The 24502-nt window shown below is 40.0% G+C and overlaps 1 protein-coding gene across 5 annotated transcripts in view; it reads left to right on the forward strand.

The window, feature by feature from the left end:
- The window catches only part of NBAS (NBAS subunit of NRZ tethering complex), a 378957-nt gene that overhangs the window by 150565 nt on the left and 203890 nt on the right, over positions 1 to 24502 (forward strand). For 4 of the 5 annotated variants that reach the window (XM_090031852.1, XM_090031878.1, XM_090031881.1 and 1 more), the window contains exons 31-34: positions 2131 to 2243; positions 7739 to 7852; positions 17425 to 17538; positions 20700 to 20857. In XM_090031852.1, coding sequence (XP_089887978.1) covers positions 2131 to 2243; positions 7739 to 7852; positions 17425 to 17538; positions 20700 to 20857 — 499 coding nt within the window. The remainder of the gene's footprint in view (positions 1 to 2130; positions 2244 to 7738; positions 7853 to 17424; positions 17539 to 20699; positions 20858 to 24502) is intronic. The other variant, XM_090031868.1, reaches the window with a different exon arrangement.

A 24502-nucleotide genomic window follows, 5' to 3' on the forward strand; every position in this document is an offset into this window, starting at 1 on the left:
CATGACCAGTTTATGCCTATTTTGTTTTTTGTGCTAACATGGTTCCTACCTGGTATTTACTCTCCTTGTATATTATAAAGAGAAATTATATCTCTTCTCTATTTTACTTGGTCAGACAAGCCAAGCTTTTATTTTTTAATCTCCAGACTCTGTTCTTGTGATCCTTCTAGTAGCTCAGTTTTCTCAGATTATGTTCCAGTTTGAATAAACGTTTCTTGAACTTTGCTGACATGTATGCAATCTCCAAGAAGAGGTTGTATCAGTGCCTTGTACAATAGCATTTATATCCCCCTGTCTCCTGAAAATAGATTCCTTGATCTATTCTAATCACCTTCGTCTGTTTCGTTTTTCTTTGCCTCTTGTTAGTGCTTCTTAGTCATCCAGTGATTGATTAATGTGCCTACTTCTTTCTCCTTCTCTGGAACTTCCCATTAATGACTTCCCAGTTCATAGCAGAAATTCTCTTTTATCTGTAGCACTTGACATTTGTGCTATTGGATTTCATCCTGCTTTTGTTACTGAATTTCTTCGAGGTTATCCATTTCTTTCTCTCTGATATTCCTGTCCTCCTCTGTGGATTCCAGCTGTGCTTCTTAATTTTGTGTTATCAGCAGAATTTATTAGGGTCACGCCTGTGTTTTTTTTTTGTGTATGTGTTAAGGTCATAAATGAGTATACTAAACAGAAATTGTCCTGATGCTGATCCTTGAATTTTACTGGTAACTTCCCCTGACTGATACTTTTTCATTCATTGCCCACAATCTTTTGGCCCAGGCATATTGTAAATTAGCACCAGACTCTCCCTGCGTGCCCTTCCTCTGCCCAGTCTACTGGTCTGCTTTCTGCCTCTTCCTCTGTGATCCCTGCACAATATGCTGGTCTTCTTTCTGCTTCATACCCTATTGCTGTGATCTCTGCTCCCTTCCTGATCTGCCTGTGCCATTTGCAGCATGTGTGCCACAGGTTGGCCCACCTCTGCTTTGTCCAATTCCTTACCTGTCTTACAGTTCTACTAATCTCCATCTAACCTCAATCCCTAAAAGATTGGTCAGCATTGAAGAAAACCTGAGTTTCCAGGCATGAAGACAGCTAATTGCATTATTTTAACTTACTATTTCATTTCTCAGATTATATGAAAAATGCGGGGATGATTTTCAAATGCCAGATACACACATTTGTGTCCTGATAAACAGATTTCTTTAGTCATACCACTGTCAGTGTGCTCATTGTGTGATGAATGGCTTGTTTAAAAGATCAAAAAATGTAATGCCATTTCTCAAGTGTATTAGCATATTAGATGATAACAGTTCTATAATGATCAGTTGTAAACACAAATTGGTATTTGCAATTTTAAATCTATCATTTCACTTTAGGAGGATTTTTTTTTCCCTTTACAGAACATTGGGAGGTTGTTTACAATTTATTTTTTTCTCTTAACCTTTTTGGAAACTATATACCCCGGAGTAGGCAAGCCCTGGCATGCATGCTAGAGTGTGGCACCGAAAGGCATTTTGCTTGGCACACATGCCTCGGGGTAGGGGCTGGGGCCGTGTTGCCACAACCAGGATCGGACTACTTGAGGATCCTTTGCTCTCTGTCCCTGGCGTGCCAACTTCTTATAAGTCGAGTTTATGGCTGTTTTTAGCACTCTGCCCAAAAAACAATGCCGACTCCTGCTATATACTACCTTTAATTGTCTACTGTGTATGCCAAAAATGAAATAACATTGGTAGTTTAATAAAATGTAACCCTAAATACAACACAGATTGTCTAAACAAATGCATGAGTTTTAAATGTCTCTTTGGCTAAACATGTTGAACTATTATAGTGTCCTTTCTAAATTTCTTATACTTCTGGTTACTTTGTTAAAGAACCTGATTAAGAAACCTATTATCATTCTGTACTTTTGGGTATCACAGACTTAATTTGTTAATATGGCAGTAGTGTGAAACTCCTAAAACACTTTTATAATTGATATTAATTAGTTTGACGTTTAAAAAGTACAATAAATTGTTGTTTCACAGTTTCCTAGCTTTCATAGAAGGTGATGTTGGTTTTTTTTAGTCATAGAAACAGTACTGTTGATTTCTTACCAAGGCTTATACAGTCCCCTTCCCTTTATTTACTTAGGTGCTGTTTACAGCTTATTGAAGATTGTCCTAGTGCTATTCAGGAGGAGCTGGATCTGATTCGTGCTTTTAGCTATCTTGAAGAGTTTGGTGTGACCATTTTGCCTTTGCAAGGTACTGCACATTTGTATTATGTACACAAAGGCTTGGTGAATGTGAAACACAGTTTCTTAGCTGAAAATCATTTAATTTATACTTCAATCCAGCAAAACATTTAGGCAGGTGCACGAGTTTAAGTACATAAGTAGTCCCACTGAAGTCAATAGTATGTGCTGAATGCATAAATTTAAGATCATGTATAAGTACTTTGGCTCAGTCTTATGTTTTCAGTTTGGAAAAACACTTTGGGGACATTCTGTGAGGAAAACATGCTTATAAATGTAATTTGTATTCATGAATCTTTTTTTTTTTGTTTGTTTTTAATTTTTAAGATTTTTTTTTAAGATAATCATAAGTATCCACATCTCTGATTTCGGAGGATGCTATATGGCTTAAAATGCTCTAAAATAAAATAAAACACAATATTTATGCATTTATTTGTTTTAAAACAGCCTGTGAGAGAGTGTTATTGTAATCTGCAGACATTTTCAGTTGAAAAGTGAAATTTCCTTTCTTTAGCAGATGGTTTTATTGTTTTATATATTCCTATAAGGCAATTTGATAGTCAACCTCAATGCATAGAGTAGGATTCTTTAGGACAACTACTTTGTACACTTGTGGTTGCCATTTTTACATTCATAGGTGTCAAGTACAAGTTGGCAACAGTGCCGCATGCACACCCTTGCTTGTGCCCCATCCAGATCACTCGAGCCCCCCACTCGTGAGAAACTAACCTTGAATTAGATAAAGCCTGGTACCGTGACAATGTAGACGTCAAAGAAAGATACCGGTGCCCAAAGTAACTAAAACGTAACAAATAGTGCGGTCTCAAATTAGCTGACCCAACTGAAACTGTGAAATCAGATTGATGTGCCGCACTCGCCCTCTTGTGTCCAAACAGGCCCAGTACCACACAAATGAAAACAAACCCCGCCGTCCTGATGGCTGGGCTGACAGGAGGGAAAAGCCTGTGTTGAAACCTGAGCAGCCGTTTGTAGTCATGATTGGCTGACACAGCGTAAAACCAGATAAGAAAAGTTTTATAAAGACTGTCCCCGTCCTTTGTTTTGGGAGACTGCCATTCCACCGTAACTGGAGCCGGACTTGATGTTACCCCCGGGGCTGATCACCCCAGTGTCTCCTACTGAACGATCCCCTCCAGCGTAATTCCCGGTGTTCTCTGGAGCATCTCGTTTCGATTCTTGTACCGTATCTTACGATGTGCACCCATTTGTAACCACCCGTTTGTAACTCAAGACACGTGCCTGCCCTCTCCGCTAGCCATCTCATCAAGGGGAGTGAGTAAATAAACTTTCTTTTGCTTAAAACCATTACGTTTCTGACCCTTCCTCCTCCTGTAAATCCAGATCAGTAACGTACCGGAGGACGCTGTATAGCCCCTCTCTCAGTGCGCGGGACAATAGGAAACTCCCCTTTTGTTTTTATCTATCCCAAAAAAATTTAAAACATGAAAAGAACACATTTGTTACACTAGAAAATATGGAAATCTTATAGCAGAAAGTTGAAAATCAGTGCAGTGGTTGCTAGATTCTAAGGTTGAATTTTATTTCCTTATTTTGTTCAGTTTATAAACTCTCTTTGACTGGCATCAAATCTCCTTTATGCTGGTTTCATTTACTAAATCACATGGGCTACTTGCAGATGTGAGAAGAAAAAAAAAAGACTTCAACTTTAAAATCGGTGAAGGCAGCTCATACCCGAAAGAGGCAACATGTTAGTTGGACCCAGCTAACCCAATGTTTATATAGATCAGGTGCTTTAGCAGGGCTTTTATGTTGCTTTTACTAATGGCAGATTGAATCAACTTCAGATAAAAGTGCCAAAAAACCCTGTTGAAGCATGTGATCTATATGGATGCTGCAGAGCCAGGTTGAACTAATGCACTGCTGCTTCCAGTAAAGCACGGGGTTTTTCCTTCACGTCTGTCAGTCCTCAGCATTTAACTATCCACATTTGAAACCAGTTTTAATATTACCTGTCAGTAATGGCAAATCAGATGCTCATTTGTGAAATCAAGCCTATCAATCTTATTGGAGCTGCTTTATATTTTTCTGCAAAATCTTACAAATAAGCAAGCCAATATAGTAAGGGATTGGAAATTCTTTATTTTTTTTTCATATAGCAATCAAAAATTCATCCAAAATACATATTGTCCCCAGTAGTTCAAATATTTAACAAATGTCATTAAAGTTCACAGCAGATATCTGACTTTAATGCTGAAGGGAGGAAAGAATTTATTATGAGATTGCCTATTGCAGCTTTCTGAGGCTCTTCGTGGGTATGAAAATTACCTTTAAACTTAAACTATTTTGTCTTAATTTTGTTGGCTTAGCTTTTCTTTAGACTTGTACCTTATTCTCTTTGTCTGCCCATTCCATTTTTTTCTTTAAACTGAAACTTTGTCCCTAGTTAATTGCAGAAATGTGTTCAAAGGCCACAGTGTGTGTGTGTGTTGTTGTTATTATTTGGGGGTTTTTTAATAGTTGACATTATCTGTACTTCTGGAAATTCTCTTCCTCCTCAGCCAGTCTCAGATGTAATTTGCCCTTTCCATAGTTTGTATCAGATCTTCTTGAAGTATTGGCACCTCTCATAGGTTTCATCACTAAAGATTATTGTAATTTCTTAGTATTCTTCATTTTTAGGTTCTCTCCATGTTTCCAGTACTAGTTTCCTTACCTCTCTCTTTTTTTTTTTTTGTTCAATTTTTCTTCGTATCCCACATGCCCATTACTTACTTTCTTTCTCTCTTCTTAGTCTTACCCTGCAGTCTCTCTATTTCTATGTGCATTTGCTAATTATGCTGTTTTCTTCAGTCCTTGTCCTTTAATTGAGTGTTCTGTGACCTTGAACTAGTAAAACATAATTTTATTGACTCCTGAAAGGTCAAGTTTAGGAGAGGTAGACTTTAACAACAAAATAAGCCTTTGACAGTTTGATAGATCTTTATTGTTGCAAGGTACCATATGTTGTATATTATACGGTATATATCAATTCTCTATTATATATTATGATGTAATTTATGTATTAAAACAGAGATATACAAGTTATATATGAAAAGGAATCTCTGTTGAGAGCATTCTTTAACAGAGATTCCTAATGAAATTCTATATTTACAGGTAAAATGTTCAGCTTCTATGCCTGTGTTCTTCATGTCTAAAATATCAAAGCTTCCTTGTTTAATATTCCTGTAAGAAAAATGAAACTGCTTGGTTCTGACTGAACAGTGCGTTTGCTTTTTTTCTTTTTCTTTTTTTTAATGACAGGAGGGTTCAAAAAGTTTTCTCTCTCATTGTAGTGAGAAGTGTTTAAAAAACTCTACCCTATACCCCCAGGAGTTCAGGTTAAAATCTTAATTTTTAACCTGATGGAACATTAAAGAGCTGTTTATGGCATTTCCTTCTTAAAATGGAACTAGTGTACTTTTTGAAACTTACTTGCTGGGGATGGTTTTATGTATCTGATTTTTAATTAAATTATATTGCTAAGTACTGAAGTCAGTACAGTTATACCAGGGTGGAACTGGAGTGAATGATTGCCTGTTGAGGGTCATGAACCTGTCAGTTTTACATCTGGGTTCATCGCTAAATTCTGTTCAATTACACAACCAGCGCCCAAACTTTTGCCCCCCTGGACCACATGAATGTTACGGGGTCAGTTTACAGGCTAATCTGGGCCTTCAAATGTGTTGTGCAAAACCAGATTGTGCCTACAGCCCTGGCCCTGCATTCAGGACCATGTCATCTGGCCTGCAGGGCTTAGAAATTTGGTGATATGGGAGAGGTGGCAGTGCTCATTTCCACCACTCCTCGCTGCCAAATTTCTGAACCCAAAAGGAACCATGTGAGCTAGAGGCTGGGCCACCACTGAATTATACCAGTGTAATAATGTGTTCAAAAGGGGTTAGTGATGGCCTTTTTTCCTCATTGAAAAGCACAGTAAAAGCCAGTATTGAAATTCCACACGTTTTATATTTATGAAATCACAGTGTTTGTGTGACCTGTACCATTACCTCTACTTAGAATGTGATACTCTGACAAATTTGACTGCTGCAGTCAATAGTTGTAAAGATTTTACTGTTGCCTATTGACGTGTTGTAAAACAATATATATATGTGATAAATGTGATGGTGTTTTTTGTCTTGAATATTTATAGTTGACTCATATCAGGCTACTGTTTTGATTTCCTGAAGTTCGTAATAGAAATTGCACTGCATGGTTACTTCTAAGTTCTTGTTGAAATTAAATGTAGTTTAATATTGGCACACTATTTTTGTTGCATGATTAAGATCTTATTAATTCAGTATTATGTAGGAAGACTTAAGGAGTGTGAAAGAAATGGCTTGTAGGTCAGATCCAGCCCATGGAGGCCTATCATCCAGCTTCCAGTGTTGTGCTTAGGTCCCAAGTTGACCCACCCACTGGACCAACACTATGTAGAGGACCCCTGATGTGCACTGCACATGGTGCTTACCCTGGCTGGTCTAGGGCACATGCTGCAGATGGTGCCTACTTTGGCCGCTCCAGGACACACAATATATTCAGCGCCCTCCCTGGCCAGCCCAGGGTGTGCAGTGGATAGAGGGTGGGAGGATCTGTAAGGCTAGATGAGTTTGACACCCCTGTTCTACATTCATCACAAATTGTCTAACAATATGAAACAGACTATTTTTGTCTGTTTGTTTTAGACTGTCAAGTTTGCTCAAAGCAAATTTGAAGTTCAACACTATTGAACAATTTAAAATGTAGCATTTTAAACCCATCATAGACTTATCAGTATTTAAAATACATAATGTAGGGAACTGTTATGCTTGGTAAAATATGCCTGCCAATTCATATAATTTGCAAGCTTTTCAGGACTGAGGGAGATGCTTTATGTGTCTGGAGATGACTCTGGATACTGTAATTGTTAAATTATAACAGTTTAAACATTTTATGTTTCTTTCCATCCGTAAGGTCTGCATGACACACACAGAGACGTGTTAGCAAATAAGTACTTAATTTTTTTATAAAGCTGTGAACCACTTTTCTAAATTCAGTATTGAAAATCTTGCAATATTTTTGTGGGTTTCACTTTTTATTTAGTGCTTCTTCTACTGTCTACTGGGTCATATTGTTTCTATAAAACAAAATTTCTTGTTCTCCCTACTGTGGATGAAAGCTTAAAAACCTCAATACCTGGAAGACATACAAAGAACTAACATTATTTATAAGAGGGAAAGGCTATGCTTTTAAAGCCAAACTTGTATTCTTTTGGTGTGGTTTCTGAGTTAAAACTGGTGGAAATTGGCAGTAGTGCAAAGTGAAATTTAGGTAGTTATGTACATTATCCCAACGTGAATATATACATGTGGTATTCTGTTTATGAAATGTGAGTGACTACATTGGTTCTTGATTTTTTTTTTTAATGTGGGAGGGGTGCAGAGTGTAGATTAATATTAAAGCTCACCCATTGTAATCTGCTTTTAATGCATATTTTTCTTTGAACAGTGCGTTTATGTTCTGATCGACTTACTATCATCAAGGACTGTCTTGCTCAGTTGCCAACAAACTACAAACAGTCTGCCAAGCTCCTGGGACTTGCAAATCTGCTAAGGGTTGCAGGTAAACTGTTGTAAATGTTAAACTGCAATGCCAGCATATATTTTTGCTATGCTGTAGGGCACTTGAGTTAATCATTAGGATATGTTCAAGGATGTCACTAAATGTCCTTTAGGAGAACAGGCTTCAAGGAAGACATATTTTACAGGATTAATCTTGTATTCAACTGTTGTGACCTTCCCTAATACATAAAATAAGAGCCTTGTCTGATTTGAGATTTGAGGAAAAGCTTATGTCAAAATTGGATTTACAAGTTAGAATATTTTATGACTTCACCTCAATTGTTTGTATTAATGTTTTAGTAAATCTTGTGTCCCTGTCAAATAAACTAGTTTGATTTAAAAACAGTCCTATTTAGGTAAGGGAAAAAAGTTGAGTGTACACACAAATCATGTTGGTTAGACAGAAGTTTGTCTGCAGTTGCTTATCACATATATTTATAGTCTGCAAATAATGAATTAGAGGGTGGGATTTTTTGTTGAAGCTCTGAATGCTTTATACGTTTGGTTATATAGTATCATTACTAATTTATGATAACTCCCTGTGTTTGCAGAAGAGACTAGAGCTGTTTTCTATACAGCTTTCTACTGCTCATTAGCAACTGTTTTTAACGGTCTGATTGTGTTTACAGCTAATCATACTAACACCTAAATCATTCATCCACAGTTAATATAAAGGTAGATGATTATGTTACCTTGTATATATGACTTGACTGGTGAAGATTTTGTCTGAAATGATAGAGACTGTCCAGGGAAACTGGTTTTTCCTCCTGGCCACTATATATATATAACGTCCCTAGTTCCTCTTCCTCTTGTTCAGACCAGATTGTTGATTTTTTTTCCCCTTTGTATTGCTTGTGTTAAATTCTTGGTTAATATTTCTTTTAACACCTATGAAGATACCAGTGTGCGTTTAAGATGGGTTTTCCACTGACTTTTTGATCTGAGGACTGGTGTGCGCTGTCAGGTACTTTGCATAAAGACTTGTTAACCCCATTCACTGCTTTCAGTATCTTCTTGAAGAATTCCTCATAATGCAGTACCATCTTTTGTCAGTTTGCTTAATAGAAGTACTTACTTCTGACATTATGATATAAAAATCTACACTCTTTTCCCATCTTGTCACTTCTTACATGCTCCACTAATTCCTTTTGTTGCACTTTTAAACATCCTCATTTTAAAATATTTTCAGTACTTATGAGTGAATGGGGAGCAGTGGACGTACAGTGGGAAGGATCACGAGGTGTCGGGACAGGAGACATGGCGTTGCGAGTGACTGAAGGTCCTGCTGCCTGGAGATGCAGAGGAATGGGATAAGGGGGCTGCCTGAGATAATGTCATCTAGAGAAAGGGCTGATAGGAAATGCATCCTAACTTTTCTGTGTAATCAGGCTGCTTACAGACTGGGTGGGGGGAGGGAGGCAAATCTGGCGCAAAAAAACACAACCAATCCAGTGCTTTACTTTCAGCCTTAGTGCATGCCCAGAAGAGGCATTGCATTAATTTCACCTGTTTTGCTCAAAATCTGTATAGATTGTGCTCTCCAGCAGGGCTTTTTGGCACTTTTCTCTAAAAGCTGATTGAATCAAAAAGTCCTGCTGAAGTACATGATCAATCAGTTACTAGATAAAAGCACCAAAAAGCCCCACTGAAATGCCCTATAATATGGACTCTGGGGAGCTCCCTTGAACAAATGTGCTTCCTCTTCTGGTAAGGTGCTGTTTTGGGGTTTGTTTGTTTTTTTTAATGTCTGTCAGTAGTCTTTATGCTTGTCATGAAACACTGCATTTCAGTTAATGGAAAGGTCTCTGAACTGTGTTTGGAATAGTAGCGTGTGCGTTTGTGTGTGAATTCCCACAAATGACAGGCTGGAAAAAAATAAGGAATTAAATCCCTGTACTCCAGCAAATGAGGCAGTCCTTGGATATAATTTCTCCCTCCTCCATAGGTTGTAGCAACCAGGTAGATGGTGTGGCTTTTCTATTTTAGTCTCATCACTAACCTCGGTGATATTGCCTGTAAAGAAGAAAGGCCCAATGTTCAGAGAACCTCAGATAAAGTGTAAAGAACAACCCAGTAATGATTACGACTGACAACTTGTTTATATTATCACTATGTTGAACAAGCAAAAAATAACGCTACTTCCTGCTTCAAAGAACTTTTAATCTGCATATCAGATGAGAGATCAGCCACACATACATAGGTGAGAAGCATAAGCAGATAAATTGATCAACATGATGGGTGGAAGAGAGGGTTATGATGCTTATTTGAAAACGTAACATTTAAGCGATAATGGAACTACTTTGTGCATGAATAGTTGTCTAATGCTCTGCTGAAATAAAATAACTCTTTTGACTTCAGAGAGAAAATCTCGAGTATTATAATTAATTAATTTGCACTCATTCTTCATGGGAAATGGGTTTTGGCCACATGTACTTTGAAAATACAAACCTTTTAAGGAATTCTGTGTGTGTTTCTGGTCATCATTCACAAAGTGATTTCCAAATGGTTATACTTGTGTTATCTTTTAGGCTGTAATGCTTGTTTATATTACAAGCTTTCTAACTGTAGAAGTTCTGCAAGCAGAGAACTACAGTCACAGGGAATCATCACAGCAGATCCCCGTCTGCATACTTTTTGGGTGCTCCCTGCAGCTTCTCTCCAGCAGCTGTGCCAGCAAGGAATGTGACACACCTAGAAAATGGTGTTTAAAGGTCTTGTAACTACTGGCAGAAAGTGTGAGCACAAGTTTTCATGCCTTCTGGCAGTTTCCCCCATGTTAGTCCTTTAGTAGAAAGAAGGAGCTTTCTTGACAGAGGCATAGCATGGAAAAATGTGCTTGGGGCAGTCATTCTCTCCTCCTCCTCCCTTCTTGCTTGTACAACACATGAACCAGCAGCAAGTACAGAGCCAGGCATGGTCAAGGAGTGCAAGGTATTCTGGGAAATGTTCTCTAGAGTGACAGTGGACTTTGTTGTTGCCAGTGAGAAACTTTCACCCCAGTTTTTTTCTGCCAAAGCCCACGTCTTAAAAGGCAAAACAGTTTTCTGATTTTCTGCAGCAAAAAATGGGGTCAGTTCTCCCCCCAGCAGCTGTGAATTCTACTGCTACTCTAGAAAACTACAATTCCCAGAATGCTGTGCACTCTGACAGCCATTGCCTATGCCAGCTGCTTCCTGTAGTTGGAAAGTGCAGGCAGAGCCAGGCAGGCAGCAGCAAGGCAGGAAATTGCCCTGGGGTGAAGTGCTCCCCTGCCCTTCTTCTCATTCCATCCTTCTGGTGCCACTCCCCTTAGGCAGCACCCAGGGCATGTTATGTTATGCTGCTGTTTCTCTAACTTACGGGACCTATGAGTGAGGTTTTTGTTTCATTGTTTTCCTGGTAATTAGACGTGCAAACTAATATTGTACAATATGCTAAGTTTTCTCTACTACATGACATGGGAAATATTTTCAGTCAAATAACTTGTTTTAAATGTGTCCTTTATTAAGCTTATATAGCTAGATATTACTTTGACTTTAATTGAACTTGTGCTTTAATTGAACTAATTAAAGGTTGCGGGATGGGGCTCTATATTTCTCGTCTTAATAACACTGAAGACATTTTTGCACTAAATCCTTAAATGATGAAGATGGTTTTTAATATAATCATATTTGCTTTTAAAAAGGCTAAATTTTGCTTTTAGTGAGGACCTCAAACCAGTTTAAAGTAAGAGCTGATTTTTATGGCCAAGTTAATAAAACCTTGAAAAACAGCAATTTAAATGGAAATGCTGACACAGCCATAGTCATAGTGTATAAATGAAGACTCGCATAAAATTTAATCATCAGTATAAAATATATATGTATCAATGAGATTGTAAAAGCAAGGCATTTGTAAAGGGCATTTGTGTGTCTATTGACTCTTAATTAGTATTTTATTAGGTTGCACCCTAACATTAATATGATGAATACTTATATAGATCTTTGTACCCAAAAGGATGTTAACAAATGTTAATTGTAGTCAGTCTGTGCATTGTTACCTCAAGAGTAGCCCATATGTTGCTATTATTTTTAGAGACAAAAATTGTAGGTTTTGAATTTTAGTATGATTTTCAGCATGAAATAAAATGCACTAGATTGCTAGGTTAATCGGGTTTGTCCTACATGGTTCATTAACGGATTAAGTAGCTGTAACGTACCCTGACCCCAGATTATGTCTTTGAGACGTGGTCAGGGTGCACTTGCACGTACAAGGGTGCCCTTCAGCCCCAAACTCCTCTCTGCTGTCTTCAACAGCCTGAAAGATGAGATGGAGTACACCCTCAGCAACTTTGCAAATGACACAAATCTGGGAGGGGTAGGGCTTAGATTCAGAGGGACTTAAACAAATTGGAGGATTGGACCAAAAGAAATCTCAAGAGGTTCAATAAAGAGAAATGCAATTTTCTACACTTAGGATGGAACAATCCCACATACTGGTAAAGGCTGGGGACTGACTGGCTAAGTAGTAGCTCTGCAGAAAAGGACCTGAGGGTTACTGTGGACAATAAATGACATACTGGGCTAGAGTAGTAGGAGCATTGCCAGCAGATGGAGGGAAGATATTTTCTGCCTCTCTTTGGCACTTGTGAAGCCATATCTGGAATACTGTTTCCAGTTTTGGACCCCTCACCACAGAATGGATGTGGACAAATTGAAGAGAGTCCAGTGGAGGTCACTGAAATTGTTAGGGCACTGGGGACCATGACTTTTGCGGAGAGGCTTAGTTAGTTGGGATGAGAGAAGACTGTGGGGGTGGGATTTAATATCAGTCTTCAACTACCTGTAGGGTGGTTCCTAAGAGATTGGAGCTAGACTGTTCCCAGTGTTGGCAGATGACAGCAAGGAGCAATGGTCTCATTTTGCAGCAAGGGAAGTTTAGGTTAGATATTAAGAAGAACTTTCTCACTAGGAGGATAGTTTCATAGTGCCTAGGGTCGGAGGGGACCTAAACAGATCATCAGGTCTGGCCCCCTGTCCTGGGCAGGAACGCGCACGGGGCCATAACACCCCTGCCAAAAAGCTGTCTAGCCTCCTCCTGAAGATCCCCAAGGCAGGAGAGATCACCACCTCACTTGGGAGCCAAAGCCTGGCAGCCCTAACTGTAAAGTAATGTCTCCTGATGTCCAGCCTGAACCTTCTCTCCTAACAATCTGTGGCCGTTATTCCTAGTAACTCTGGGTGGTGCCAAGGGGAACAGAGCCTCCCCCAATTCCTGCTGGTGAGTGGAAACGGTCACCAGAAACTCTCTCAGCCTTCTCTTGTGGAGGCTGAATAGATTCAGGTCCGTTATCCTCTCTTCGTAGGGCCTGCCCTGCTGCCCCTTGACCATACGAGTGGCCCTCCTCTGGACCCTCTCAATGCTAGCCACATCCCTCTTGAAGTGCAGTGCCCAGAAGTGGACGCAGTACTCCTACTGTGACCTGACCAACACCACATAGAGGGGAAGGATCACCTCCCTGGACCTGCACGACAAAGTGCAGCCAGCCTTACTGACCACTTCCTCGCATTGGCGACTTGCATTCATCCTGGAGTCATCAACGACTCCAAGATCCTTTTCTGCCACCGCTTTGACAAGAAGGGTGTTCCCCAGCCTAGAGGTGTGTTGCTGGTTCCTTTTCCCTAGATCCAGCACCTTGCTCTTGTCTGTATTGAATTCCATCCTATTCTCATCCACCCACTTCTGTAACCTGTCTAGATCTAGCTGGATTCTGTCCCTCCCCTCCAGCGTGCCCACGTCACCCCACATCTTGGAGTTGTCAGCGAATTTGGACAGGGTAATTTCCACCCCCACATCCAGATTTGGTGATAAACATATTGAACAGTACAGCCCCCAGGACAGAGCCTTGCGGGACTCCACTACCCACATCCCTCCAGGTTGAAAACAAACCATCCGCCACTGCTCTCTGTACAACCATGTAGTATAGCATTGAAACGGGTTACTCAGAGAGGTTTTGGGCTCTCCATCCTTGAAGGTTTTGAAGACCCAGGTAGCCAAAGCGGGTTGGATTAGATGACTTCCCGAGGTCCCTTCCAACCCTAATTTTCTTTGATTTTATGATTCTAAGTGTTTTGGCCTTTTATTTTCTTGCTACTTTCTTGTACTCATATATGAAATTGTAGTTCTGAGACAGCTTTGTCTAGCGAAAGCTATTTCAAATATCTAAGGGGATAAACTTACCTCTTAGAAAATGGGTTCTGGTTATACACTATGGAGCTTTCACTCCTTTACTTGAATTTGTCCAATATTCTTGTTCAACTGGTAAAAACACGTTATGAGATTACTCTTACTTTCCATGATTTCACAGACAACTGAGGGAGATACAGGGCTTGTATACATGTGCTGTTAATGCAGCTGAATGAACTCTGGTACTGTTCAAGCCTAAGTTTATTGTTCCTGGGCACTACATTTTTATGTGTCTGGGCCCACAGCACATTGAGCTCTGGCTTCTCTGACCTGGCTCAACATGCTGCGGAGGGGCTGGCTCGGGCACAAAGGTGCTTCAGTGTGGGGCTAGCCAGCATGCAGCCCCCTTCACTGAAGCACCTTTGTGCCCCAGCCAGCCTTGTCACCATGTACATGTGCATTGCAGCAAAGAAAATAATGCAGCAGTAGAATAGTACTCGTGTCTGGCAGTACTCTCCTGTGATGAAGTTAATTAGTTTACTCTGCTTTAATAACACCATATGTGTAGACAGTGATATTTTACTGTGGCACTTAGTTAGCTCCACTGTAAATGTTTTGTGTATACGCACCTACAGTGAGTTTTTTTTACAGCAAATCAACAAATCAGTAGCCTATTTGGGAGCTGGAAACCCAGGAGATCCTGGTTCCCAGTACCCTTATATATATTCAGCTTGGATGTAAGTGTTGTTTAACATTAAAAAAGATACAGAATTAGTATATAGAAAAATAAGCTTGTTATGATGACATTCATCTTACTGGTGGTCTTTTTTTTTTTTTCCCTTCTCATCTTGGATAGCTCTAGTCAGTAGTGCAAGGGACAGGGATTGAGGATCTAGACTTTGAAAGCTCCTTCACTTTTATATGATTTAAATCCCAGGTCACAAGCCGTGAAGCTGTGGCAGTAAGTTTTCAGGTCTAATTAGAAAAATGAAAAGACGCTGGAAATCTGCAGGTTGTAACGTATTAAGTGACTACACTGAGTCAGTGCAGACCACGTTGCGGGGTGGAGGGAAGGTTTTAGCTGTGCATTGCAGGGGATTTGCTAGTTGTATTGGAGTTGACAGTTACCCTTTGGTATAACAGTGTGCATCAAGATAATGGAAGTTTAAATGAGAAGAGTGGAGGTAGAATACAGACAAGAGTGCCAGAGTGCAAGGAGAATGATGCTGATCTTTCTGTACTTGCACTCTTATAAAACATGCAGAAATATATCCTACTGCTCCAAAATAAATTAGCAAAAAGGAAAAAAAAAATGCTTCACCATATGATCACTCAGGCTCAATTAAGAAAAAAACAATTCCCAGTTCCAAGTGGGCCCCCACTGATTTTAAGCAGAAATAAATTGCAGTTGATTATTGGCCTAGCTGAAATCTGAATAACAAAAATCCGATTACTGCACTTTTATTGCTTCTCTTGTGTGCCTGCTGCTGAGAGACAAATCTCTATGTAGGTATAATACATTAGAAAGCTGTCAGGCATGTGGGGTGGCCACAGGGTGGCGGGTGGAAGAAATAGGAACATTTCCCTTTATAAGTCACCAATTCAAATTGGCCAAGTGTGGAAATGACCAAAAGTTGTTTTTGATTTAATTGCAGTTCATTTGCTTTGATGAAAGGAGAGGAAGGAGCCTGTAGTCCAACTTCCTTGGGCAGAAAGTTCATGTCTCACAAGTCGTGATTGTGACTAATTGGCAATACTATTAACAGGCCAAAGAATGAATACAGAGGCCAAGGTATCCTCCCACTCTCAAAGATGGTTCATTCATATCGGAACTAGAGGCATTTAGTTGAGCTCTTTAAATGGAGCAGTCAAGTCTTTATGGATGTCAATGAGCAGAATTTGTCAACCTTTTAAAAAAAAAAAAAAAAAAAAAAGCCAAAAAATGTGTTCTTCCTTTGTTGAATTAAATGAGTGAAACTAAACAAAATAACCATGTGGCTTGAAAATCAATAGCTTTTAATTGTTTTATAATACTTTAACACAGATCTATTTAATGTTGCTAATAGAGTCGAATTATTCCAAGACCGATATATTTATGCAGTGACATAAACTGATTTACTTTAATATGGCTCTATCAGCATAGCATCCTTAAAATCTTCTCTGAAACTTGAGAAGAGGGAAAAAGTTTTAAAAACTTGTATTGAAAGAGTCCCTTTAATTCTACTTAGTCCATCTCTGTAGTTCTCTCACAAATTGAAATACCTTACTCCTGTGTGTTTTATTGCCCCTTCCTGTAATATATGCAGTACACCGTGTTCATTACAAAGTGCCAAGTAAAGGGAGGAATATAAGGTTGAAAAAACACGAGAGGAAGATTATAGGCACTGATTACAACTGGTTTTCAAAAGGAAATGGAGATTTATCCAGAATAAATATTCCTGGCTCAATTTCTATTTTTTGTTCAAACCTATAAGATAAACTTTATCAGAACTCAGGGCCAAACATACTAGATGCGTAGGTTCAAAAAAAAGGAACTTTTTAAAAATTCCTGTATTGGTCATATTTTATTTTGTTTTTTAAAAGCATTGCTTAGGAGCAGCAATCTATTGTTGCTTAGTGATAAGCAGTTGAACAAATTAATTCTCAAAACCTTCAATAAAAAGTTAAACCTTAGTCTGAGCATGGGGTTAATAGAGAGCAAAAGCACAGTGACAGTAATGCACAATGTAGAAGGTCAGAACATGGAAAATCAGATGGAGCTTTTATTCCTTTTGAGACTGCAGTTGGTATCCTCTACATGCTTACCTTAAATGACTAAAAATTGAATCATGTTGTTTTGGTTGAAAAATATCAGGCTTTTGTATAACCCAAAATTACATTTAATCACTCTACATCCTGGATGAGTGCCCTACTTGTTGAATTGCTAGTTACTCTTCATTGGTCTCTCTCCCCAAGATGTGTCTGGTTTGCCATTATACAGAACTGGAAATACTATGAAATAATAGGACTTTTGTATGAATTGGGAAAAGTTCCTACCCAGCAGCACTATTAAACTTACATTAAACATCTGATTTTTAAAGAGCTAAATCTTAGGACCCCAGTTCTGAAGATCTTGGCTAACGTATAAATAAAAGTTGATCAAGGCCATATTTATTTTTTTCCAAAGCAATTTTTCTTTAGCATATCTAATGATGCATGAAAATTCCTTAGCAGTATATGAGCATAATGTTTTAGCATTTAAATTCATTAATGACTGAAATGACTGAAATTTTTCATTGGTTCTGTCAGGAAGACTTACTGCCTGTTGGTAGCAAACAAACCACTGTTCTGTGCCTGAAAATGGGTTCTTTTCATGCTACAAAGTGCTACAAATTGGATTTCTATTGACTTTAAAATAATTAAGAAAAGCACTTGTGATTTTACCTACAGGAGATGACCAGATGGAAAGAAAAGGCCAGGTTTTGATCCTTTTAGTGGAACAAGCTCTCCATTTTCAGGACTACAAATCAGCTAGTATGCATTGTCAAGAGCTTATGGCCACAGGTAAGGTAAAGAAATTGGTCATTGTGTCAAAATGTAACATATGTGGCCATAGATTGGGGGTGGGCAAAATATGGCCCGGGAGCCCAATCTGTCCTCTAGTGATTCTTTTGGTCCCACCTGGTCCAGGCACCATCCAGCCTGTGGTGCGTGTCCCGCTACCCCCAAGTACTCAGTGGGGCTGGGGCAGCTCCTTCCGGTTGCTGCTGCTAGCTCTGGCTTTAGCCCCAGCCCCATGGAGACTGGTGGGGACCTGAGTGTGCATCCCTGATCCCAGCCCACCCTGAGCCTACTCCAGACTGGCCTGCCCATGAGGAGTGGCATTGGCAGCACCTGTGCAGAAGGTGCTGCTGGGCGTGAGGGAAAAGTGGCCATCCCCTGTTGCTGCTGCGGGGCCTTTCTTGCTGTAGCTGCCGAGAGCTTCTGCTTGGGTTGCCCTATGGTTTCTCTCTGTCACCATCACCAGCACTGCCTCTGTGGCAGTAGAGAGGAGCTACAGGACACCCTGACACTGGCTCGGTGGCTGCAGCAAGAGGGGTCTGCAGCGGCGAGTTCAGGGATGGCCTCTTTTCCCCTGTGCCCAGCAGCAGGTTCTGCCGCAGCACTGCTGCCGCTATTCATTGTGGGTGGGCCGGTCCAGAGTGGGCATGGGATGGGCTGGGGCTGTGCGTGCCAGTCCAGAACTGGTCCGTTCTGGCTGGGCAAGTCCAGAGGAGGCACGGAGTGGGCCAGGGCTGGGGCTGTGTGGTCAGTGGCTACTGGGCACTGATGGCAGTGGCAGTGGCAGGCAGTGGCGAGCCACAGGGCCTGCGGACTCTGGGCTTGGTGAGCTGTTGCTGGTGGGGGAGGACGGTGCTGATCGGCCTGCAACAGCTCCCCAAAACTACCTACTGTCTGCTGGAATTTATGAATTATAATTCAGACAGCCTTTATTTCCATAGCATAATTTCATAAATCCATCTCAGCAGGAATTTAGTTTTAATTGTTTCCACAGACTTTTTTTTCTCCAAATAAGTCTTGGAAGAGTGAGGGGAAGAAAAGTGTTTTTCATTTGTTTGATTGTATAGATTGTATGAATCCTGCCATGTGCTTGGTTTGAGCAACATTTTCACTAATGAGTATTTATTAAAATAGTGAAAGACTTTCGTTAATTATATGATTGATATGTATTTTGAGTTTGAGAATATCCATTTATTCTTTCTTTTTCTGTGTAATTTTTTTACTTCTGATTGAGCAAAGTAAGCTATACTAGGATCTGTTTCAGCCTGCAAAAATTTCAGCTAAATCAATTATACTATGAAGATTTTCAAAGTCAGGGGTGCACAGGATCAGGCCATTTAAGCCTGTTAACGTCTGCCAAGGAAACGTTCCTGTCATAAAACAACCCAATGTCAGCTGCAATAAAGTTGTTCAGATCTATATACCACCTGTGTTGCCACCACAATATGTTGGTATATGTGGAGCAACAAGGGTATGCATGTCTGTTTGCTTGCTATTTGTGATGCAGTAAAAATGTTTATGGTAGCACAAAGGCAATGTCTGTTTCCACCCTAAAATTCTTTCAGTCCTGCCCTGCAGTTAGGGAGCTCTGTTAACATCAGGAACCTGGTTGCTCCTTCTTTCCTTTGTGTACTAGCTTTATAGACAAATTGAAGCATGCAACATTTTTGTAGCATGAACACATTTAAAGCAGATATTACAAAGAAGCCCATATTCCATAATAATGTTGTGTGCTTCAGTAAATACAGACCATACAGAACAGTTACAGGCCTTTGATTCTCAGTTGCATCCAAATCTCACACAGTCTTCTCAGTTCTGAGTGTAGCAACAATAAAGAAGAAACTCTGCCCCCTCTTGCCGTTACTCTCAGGGTGAGTCTAAGGGTTTTGGGGAGGGCTTTGTTAGGTGATTAGGAAAAGCTGGAGATGCCCCAAACGAGGAACGGTTTACAAGAAGGATGTGGAAAAATTGGAATGAGTTCAGAAGGAGTGAACAAAACTGAGCTCTAAGCAGGGTTTTGATGAGTTTTCAACCCTAGGAAGGGTTGGGGACCAGCTGTTCTTTGTGTACATATGGCATAGGTCAAAAAGTAATGGGTTTAAATTGCAGCAAAGGAGATGTAGGCGGAATATCAGGAAGAACTTTCTGTGAGGATGATTAAGCATGGGAACAGATTATCTGAAATGTTGAGGAAGCTCTATCTTTTAGAAGTGTTGAGGAGAGCAGATTAGATGAATACTTAGGTAGAATGACTCCTGTGAGGATGAGTCTGTTCTGAACATGGGTTGTACTAGATGACCTCAGCTCTGCACAAGCCCAATTTTTTTGATTCTCTATGAATTGGGACTAGTAGTCTCTTAGCCCCTGGAAGGTTTATGTGCGTTTTGGAGAACCATGCTTTCTCATCTGTTTCTACAGTTTGCACCCTACCAGCAGGATAAAGCATATGATGACAGCTAATGGAAAAAGTTTAAATGTCAAGTTTCTCCCTTTCCTTCCAAATAATTTTTAATTCTCATATGTCTGATATGGCATATGCAGACATTTGTAGATATTGGGACATGGCGGGGGTGGTGGTGGGGGGGAGTTTCTCCTATCCCTCACCTTGATGATCAATTTGGTCCAAAACAGAGGAATTATATTATTTTATTTGGAAAGAGCAAAACTAATAATATATACTAACTGAATAGTTCTACACTTCTTTATTTTTCTTTTGAAGCGGTCTGGTTTAATTTTGTTTTTGTGATAACAGTAAATATAAATAGACTGACTCTGTGCATGGTAGGGTCGAGCGATGTTGTAGCTATAACAGTTCAGAAATTATGTGAAATCTTTTATTGAACCAGCTGTAATATCATGTTCTCATTTTTGAAAGAAAGTCAAACTTTCAAATTCAAGACATTCTCTCCATCAGGCCACCTGTGTGCATCCACATGCATAGATTGACCTAGATCACAATAGCTGTGCGTGTGAGAACTGTTCTTAACCAGGATGTTGAGAAACGGACAACATGTATCATAATCTCATCTGGTTGTTTCGCTGATACAGTAATCATTGGTTATTAGTGAAGGTTGATTTCCTGTCCTCCCTTCCTGTCCCCCTTAAGACTTGTAAGCATTCATAACTAAATGTTTAAACTTAAAAATTGTTGTGTTTCGTTGTAGGTTACTCTAAAAGTTGGGAGGTGTGCAGCCAGTTGGGACAATCGGAAAGTTATGCTGATTTAAGTACTAGAAAGGAACTTATGGCTTTTGCTCTGACCCATTGTCCACCAAATGCCATAGAGTCACTGCTGGCAGCAAGCAGTTCTCTGCAGACCCAGGTACAGTGCATTTCTGTCAGCTTTTCCCAGACAAGTTGAAAATGTAATTGAAAGGGTTTTTTGTTTCATTTTGGTTTTTGTAATCCTTTGTTTATTTTAAAGTAGGAGCTGACTATTTTTGTATGGTTTCAAACTTCCACACAGCTTTTTTAATTCTTTAACAGTCTTTTATCTATTTTACTCTCTTTCCTACCTAGCATTTTGTCTGAACAGTTAAAGTATTGTTTGTTTGCTTTCTTAAATATTTTTCTACTATAGGTAGACACGTTTCTCAAGTAGAAATGCAATCGCTTGTCGGATATCTACTGATGGTAGACAAGTATTCATAGCCTCAAAGATTTCTGAAGTGCAGCGCATTTGGCTCTTTGACAGAATGCTCCTTTCTCTCTAATACTTAAATTTGTTTTCTTATTTTCAGATTAAGCATTTGTTTGGGATGTACAATTAAGCCATTCTTTTTAATGTTCTTTTTTCAGAGTCTATAAGGACTTTATACATTATAACACAGCTTCAATAAATGTCAACTTCATGGTTTAGTGCTTTTTAGAGGTTCTACTAAATATAGGGGGAAATCTTTTATTTTTCCCCATTAATTTCACCCACGGTGGATTTAATTACTGATAGTTATGGTTTAGGTTTTGATCCTGCTATTAACTCTGCACTGCCAGAGTTAATAGTAGGATCAGGGCCCTACATATAAAATTTATTATGCATGCAAAAGCATAAGTTTTTAGCTATTTTATTGTATGTTTTGCTAAGATGACTAATCCTAGTTTTTATAGATGTGGTGCAGTAGTTCAGTTAGTCATAAGATTACATTTCTATTAAGTTTAACTCTGTTTCTGCCTGTGCACTTGGAATCTGTCTAATTGCTTCATACAATATGAAGTTATATAGAAGAAGGGCTGGAAGGGACCATGTAGAGCTGGAGTGAAGTCAGGGTTAGATTGGCCACTTGGGGGTACCACAGCTGCTCTCGAGGCCAGTCCTGCTACAGGACACCTGGCAGCAGTTGGGGAGGGGTTCTCTCCCAGCCTTATTTGGCAACCAGCAAAGCCCAGAAGCATGAGAAATACCCATAGCAATGCCTACATCATCCCTGACCAGTGGCTGTCAAACCTTTTCTTGAATACTTCCAGTGATGGAGACTCCACGGCTATCTGGGCAGTCTGTTCCACTGCCTCACTCTTCTGTCACACCTTGCATTTCAGAGCATTGAACTTCATCCTGTTAGCTGCAGACCAGTTTCTAATCTGTCAAGATCCTTTTGAATTGTGCTCCTATCCTCCAGGTGTTTGTAGTTCTTCCTAGTTCCCTATCGTTTGCAAACTTTCTCAAGAAGTTCTCAATTCTAGGCCCAGGAAAGGCCCCCGTGGGTCTCCACTTGAAACCTCCTTCTATCCTGACATGGTTCTCCTTATAATCACCCTTTGCTTTTGGCTACTGAGCCCGTTGTCTATCCACCCTTGTGCATCCCACATTTCTCCTATTTCTCTATAAAAGGGTCATGAGGGACCTTGTCAAAAGCTTTGCAGAAGTCCAGATGCACTGTATCCACAGCACCTTAATTTTTTGTGAAGACAAAGTAGCTGTTGAGTAGTTCTGCCTTTTGTGCATCTTCTGTTAAGAGTTTTCCCTACCTTGTTGAGAGAGAACCCACATCTTCCTTCATCCTTGTTTTCCGACCAACATACTTATAGAACCTCTCTTTGTTGTCTGTAATCTCCCTTAACAGGTACAGCTCATTCATTATCTTTGCCTTCCTGATTTAGTCTCTGCAGGTTCTTGCTGTTTCCTGGTATACTTCCTTGGTGACCTGCCAATTTTTTTTATTGCTTGTATGCTTTCTTTTTTGCATTTAAGGCAGGCATCTTGGAAGATCTTTGTGCAGCCACATTGGTCTCTTACCATTCTTTTTGTGCTTCCATTGTGTCAAAACAGTTTCTTCTTGGGCTAGCAATACTGCACCTTTTAGAAGCTCCCACCTTCCTGGGCACCTTTATCGTCCAGTCCATCTTCCCATGGTACTGGACTCGGATGAAATCTACTTTTCTGGTCTGGTGTCTAGCAACCAGCCTAGTTTTGCTGACTTCATGTTTTCCCTATCTCATGATCTGGAATTGTATCATATTGTGATCGCTTCGCCTCAGGTTGCTCATCAGCTTCACATCCTTCACCAGTTTTCCTTGTTGGTTAGGACAAGATCCAAGATAGATGATCCCCTAGTTGTATCCTCCACCTTCTGGAACAGATAGTTGTCTTCCACACAGGGTAGGAACTAACTCAACCTTTTGTGTTTGGCTGAATGGTTCTTTTCAGGAGATGTCTGGAAAACAGAAATCTCCCAAGAATACCAGCTTACAGCTTTTAGATAGATTTATCACTGCCATGAAGAGTGCCTCATCCACTTTTTCTTCCCAATTTTGTGGCTTATAATAAATTCCCACCTTTATATTGGTGCTTCATCTTTTACCCTTTGTCTTCATCGAAATGCGTTCAGCTCTGCTCTTTTCTTTCTTCTGAATCAGGGAACAAATGTGTGTTTGATATACAAGGCAACACCAGCATCTTTTCTCCCAACCCTTCCAAAATAAAATGTAACCCTAAATATGAACATTCCAGTCACAAGAGCTGTCCCACTGGGTCTCTGCAGTACCTATCAGGTCTTAATTTTTTTTACAGGCTGGGGTTTCCAGCTTATCTAATTCATTCCCCCTATTTCTTGCATTTTTTTTATATACATTGGATGTGTTTTGCATTTCAAGTTACACACCTCCCCTTTACACTGCTTGTTGCAGTGGAAAGGATATATTTCAAACTTTACTTACTAGGCCTGTGTAAAGTGGCTAGTATTTGCTTTGGATTTGGCCAATTTGGGGGACAGTGATTCGATTTTGGTGATTCGAATCACTGTCCCGCATTGATTCGGCCAAATCTGATTTGGATTCAGCTGTCGACGAACTGGCCAAAACTCCAAATTGGCCCGCTGTCCCAGCCCTGTCAATAGCTGTCCTGCCCAGTCCCAGCCTCCCAGCACTTTAAAAAATAAAAAAAAATATAAAAAAGACTGGCACTTACCAGCTGCTGCCAGGTGCGTATGTATGTGTGTGGGGGGAGGGGTGATCCCCGCTGCTCCTCACTGCCCCATGCTGCATGGGGGCTCTGCCATGAGACCCCAGAAGGCCCAGCAGCCACTGCATCATCTGGTGAGTGTGGGGCTTTTTATTGAGCCGGGAGCTGGGGCTGGGCAGCATCCATCTTCATCTATTCACCATGCTTCTCTCTTCTTTCACTACCTGCTGTCTCTCATTTCCTTTTCCCATTTTATACAATGTGATACCAAACTTAAAGCAAAACAAAAAAAACCCCCACATAAAACAAACTGTTAATAATGTAAATAAAATCAACAATTTTCCAAATAAAGATGATGGTTGTTTAGCAAACATCTTGATTGCATTGTCCACATGTTGTCCTTAGTGTTTTATTCCTATTTTAGACTAAGAACTTGGGGCAGGAAATGTGCCTTTTGCACGTTTGGTACTGACCACAGTTCTGAGATGCACCATGGAGATCAAAGGATCATAGGCAAGTAGGGCTGCAAGGGACTGCATGCTTAGGTTCTTGCTCAGGGTAGCATCATCCTTA

Source organism: Crocodylus siamensis, chromosome 1, assembly GCF_052110815.1.
Source record: "Crocodylus siamensis isolate JL-2025a chromosome 1, ASM5211081v1, whole genome shotgun sequence".
Classification (NCBI taxonomy): Eukaryota; Metazoa; Chordata; order Crocodylia; family Crocodylidae; genus Crocodylus; species Crocodylus siamensis.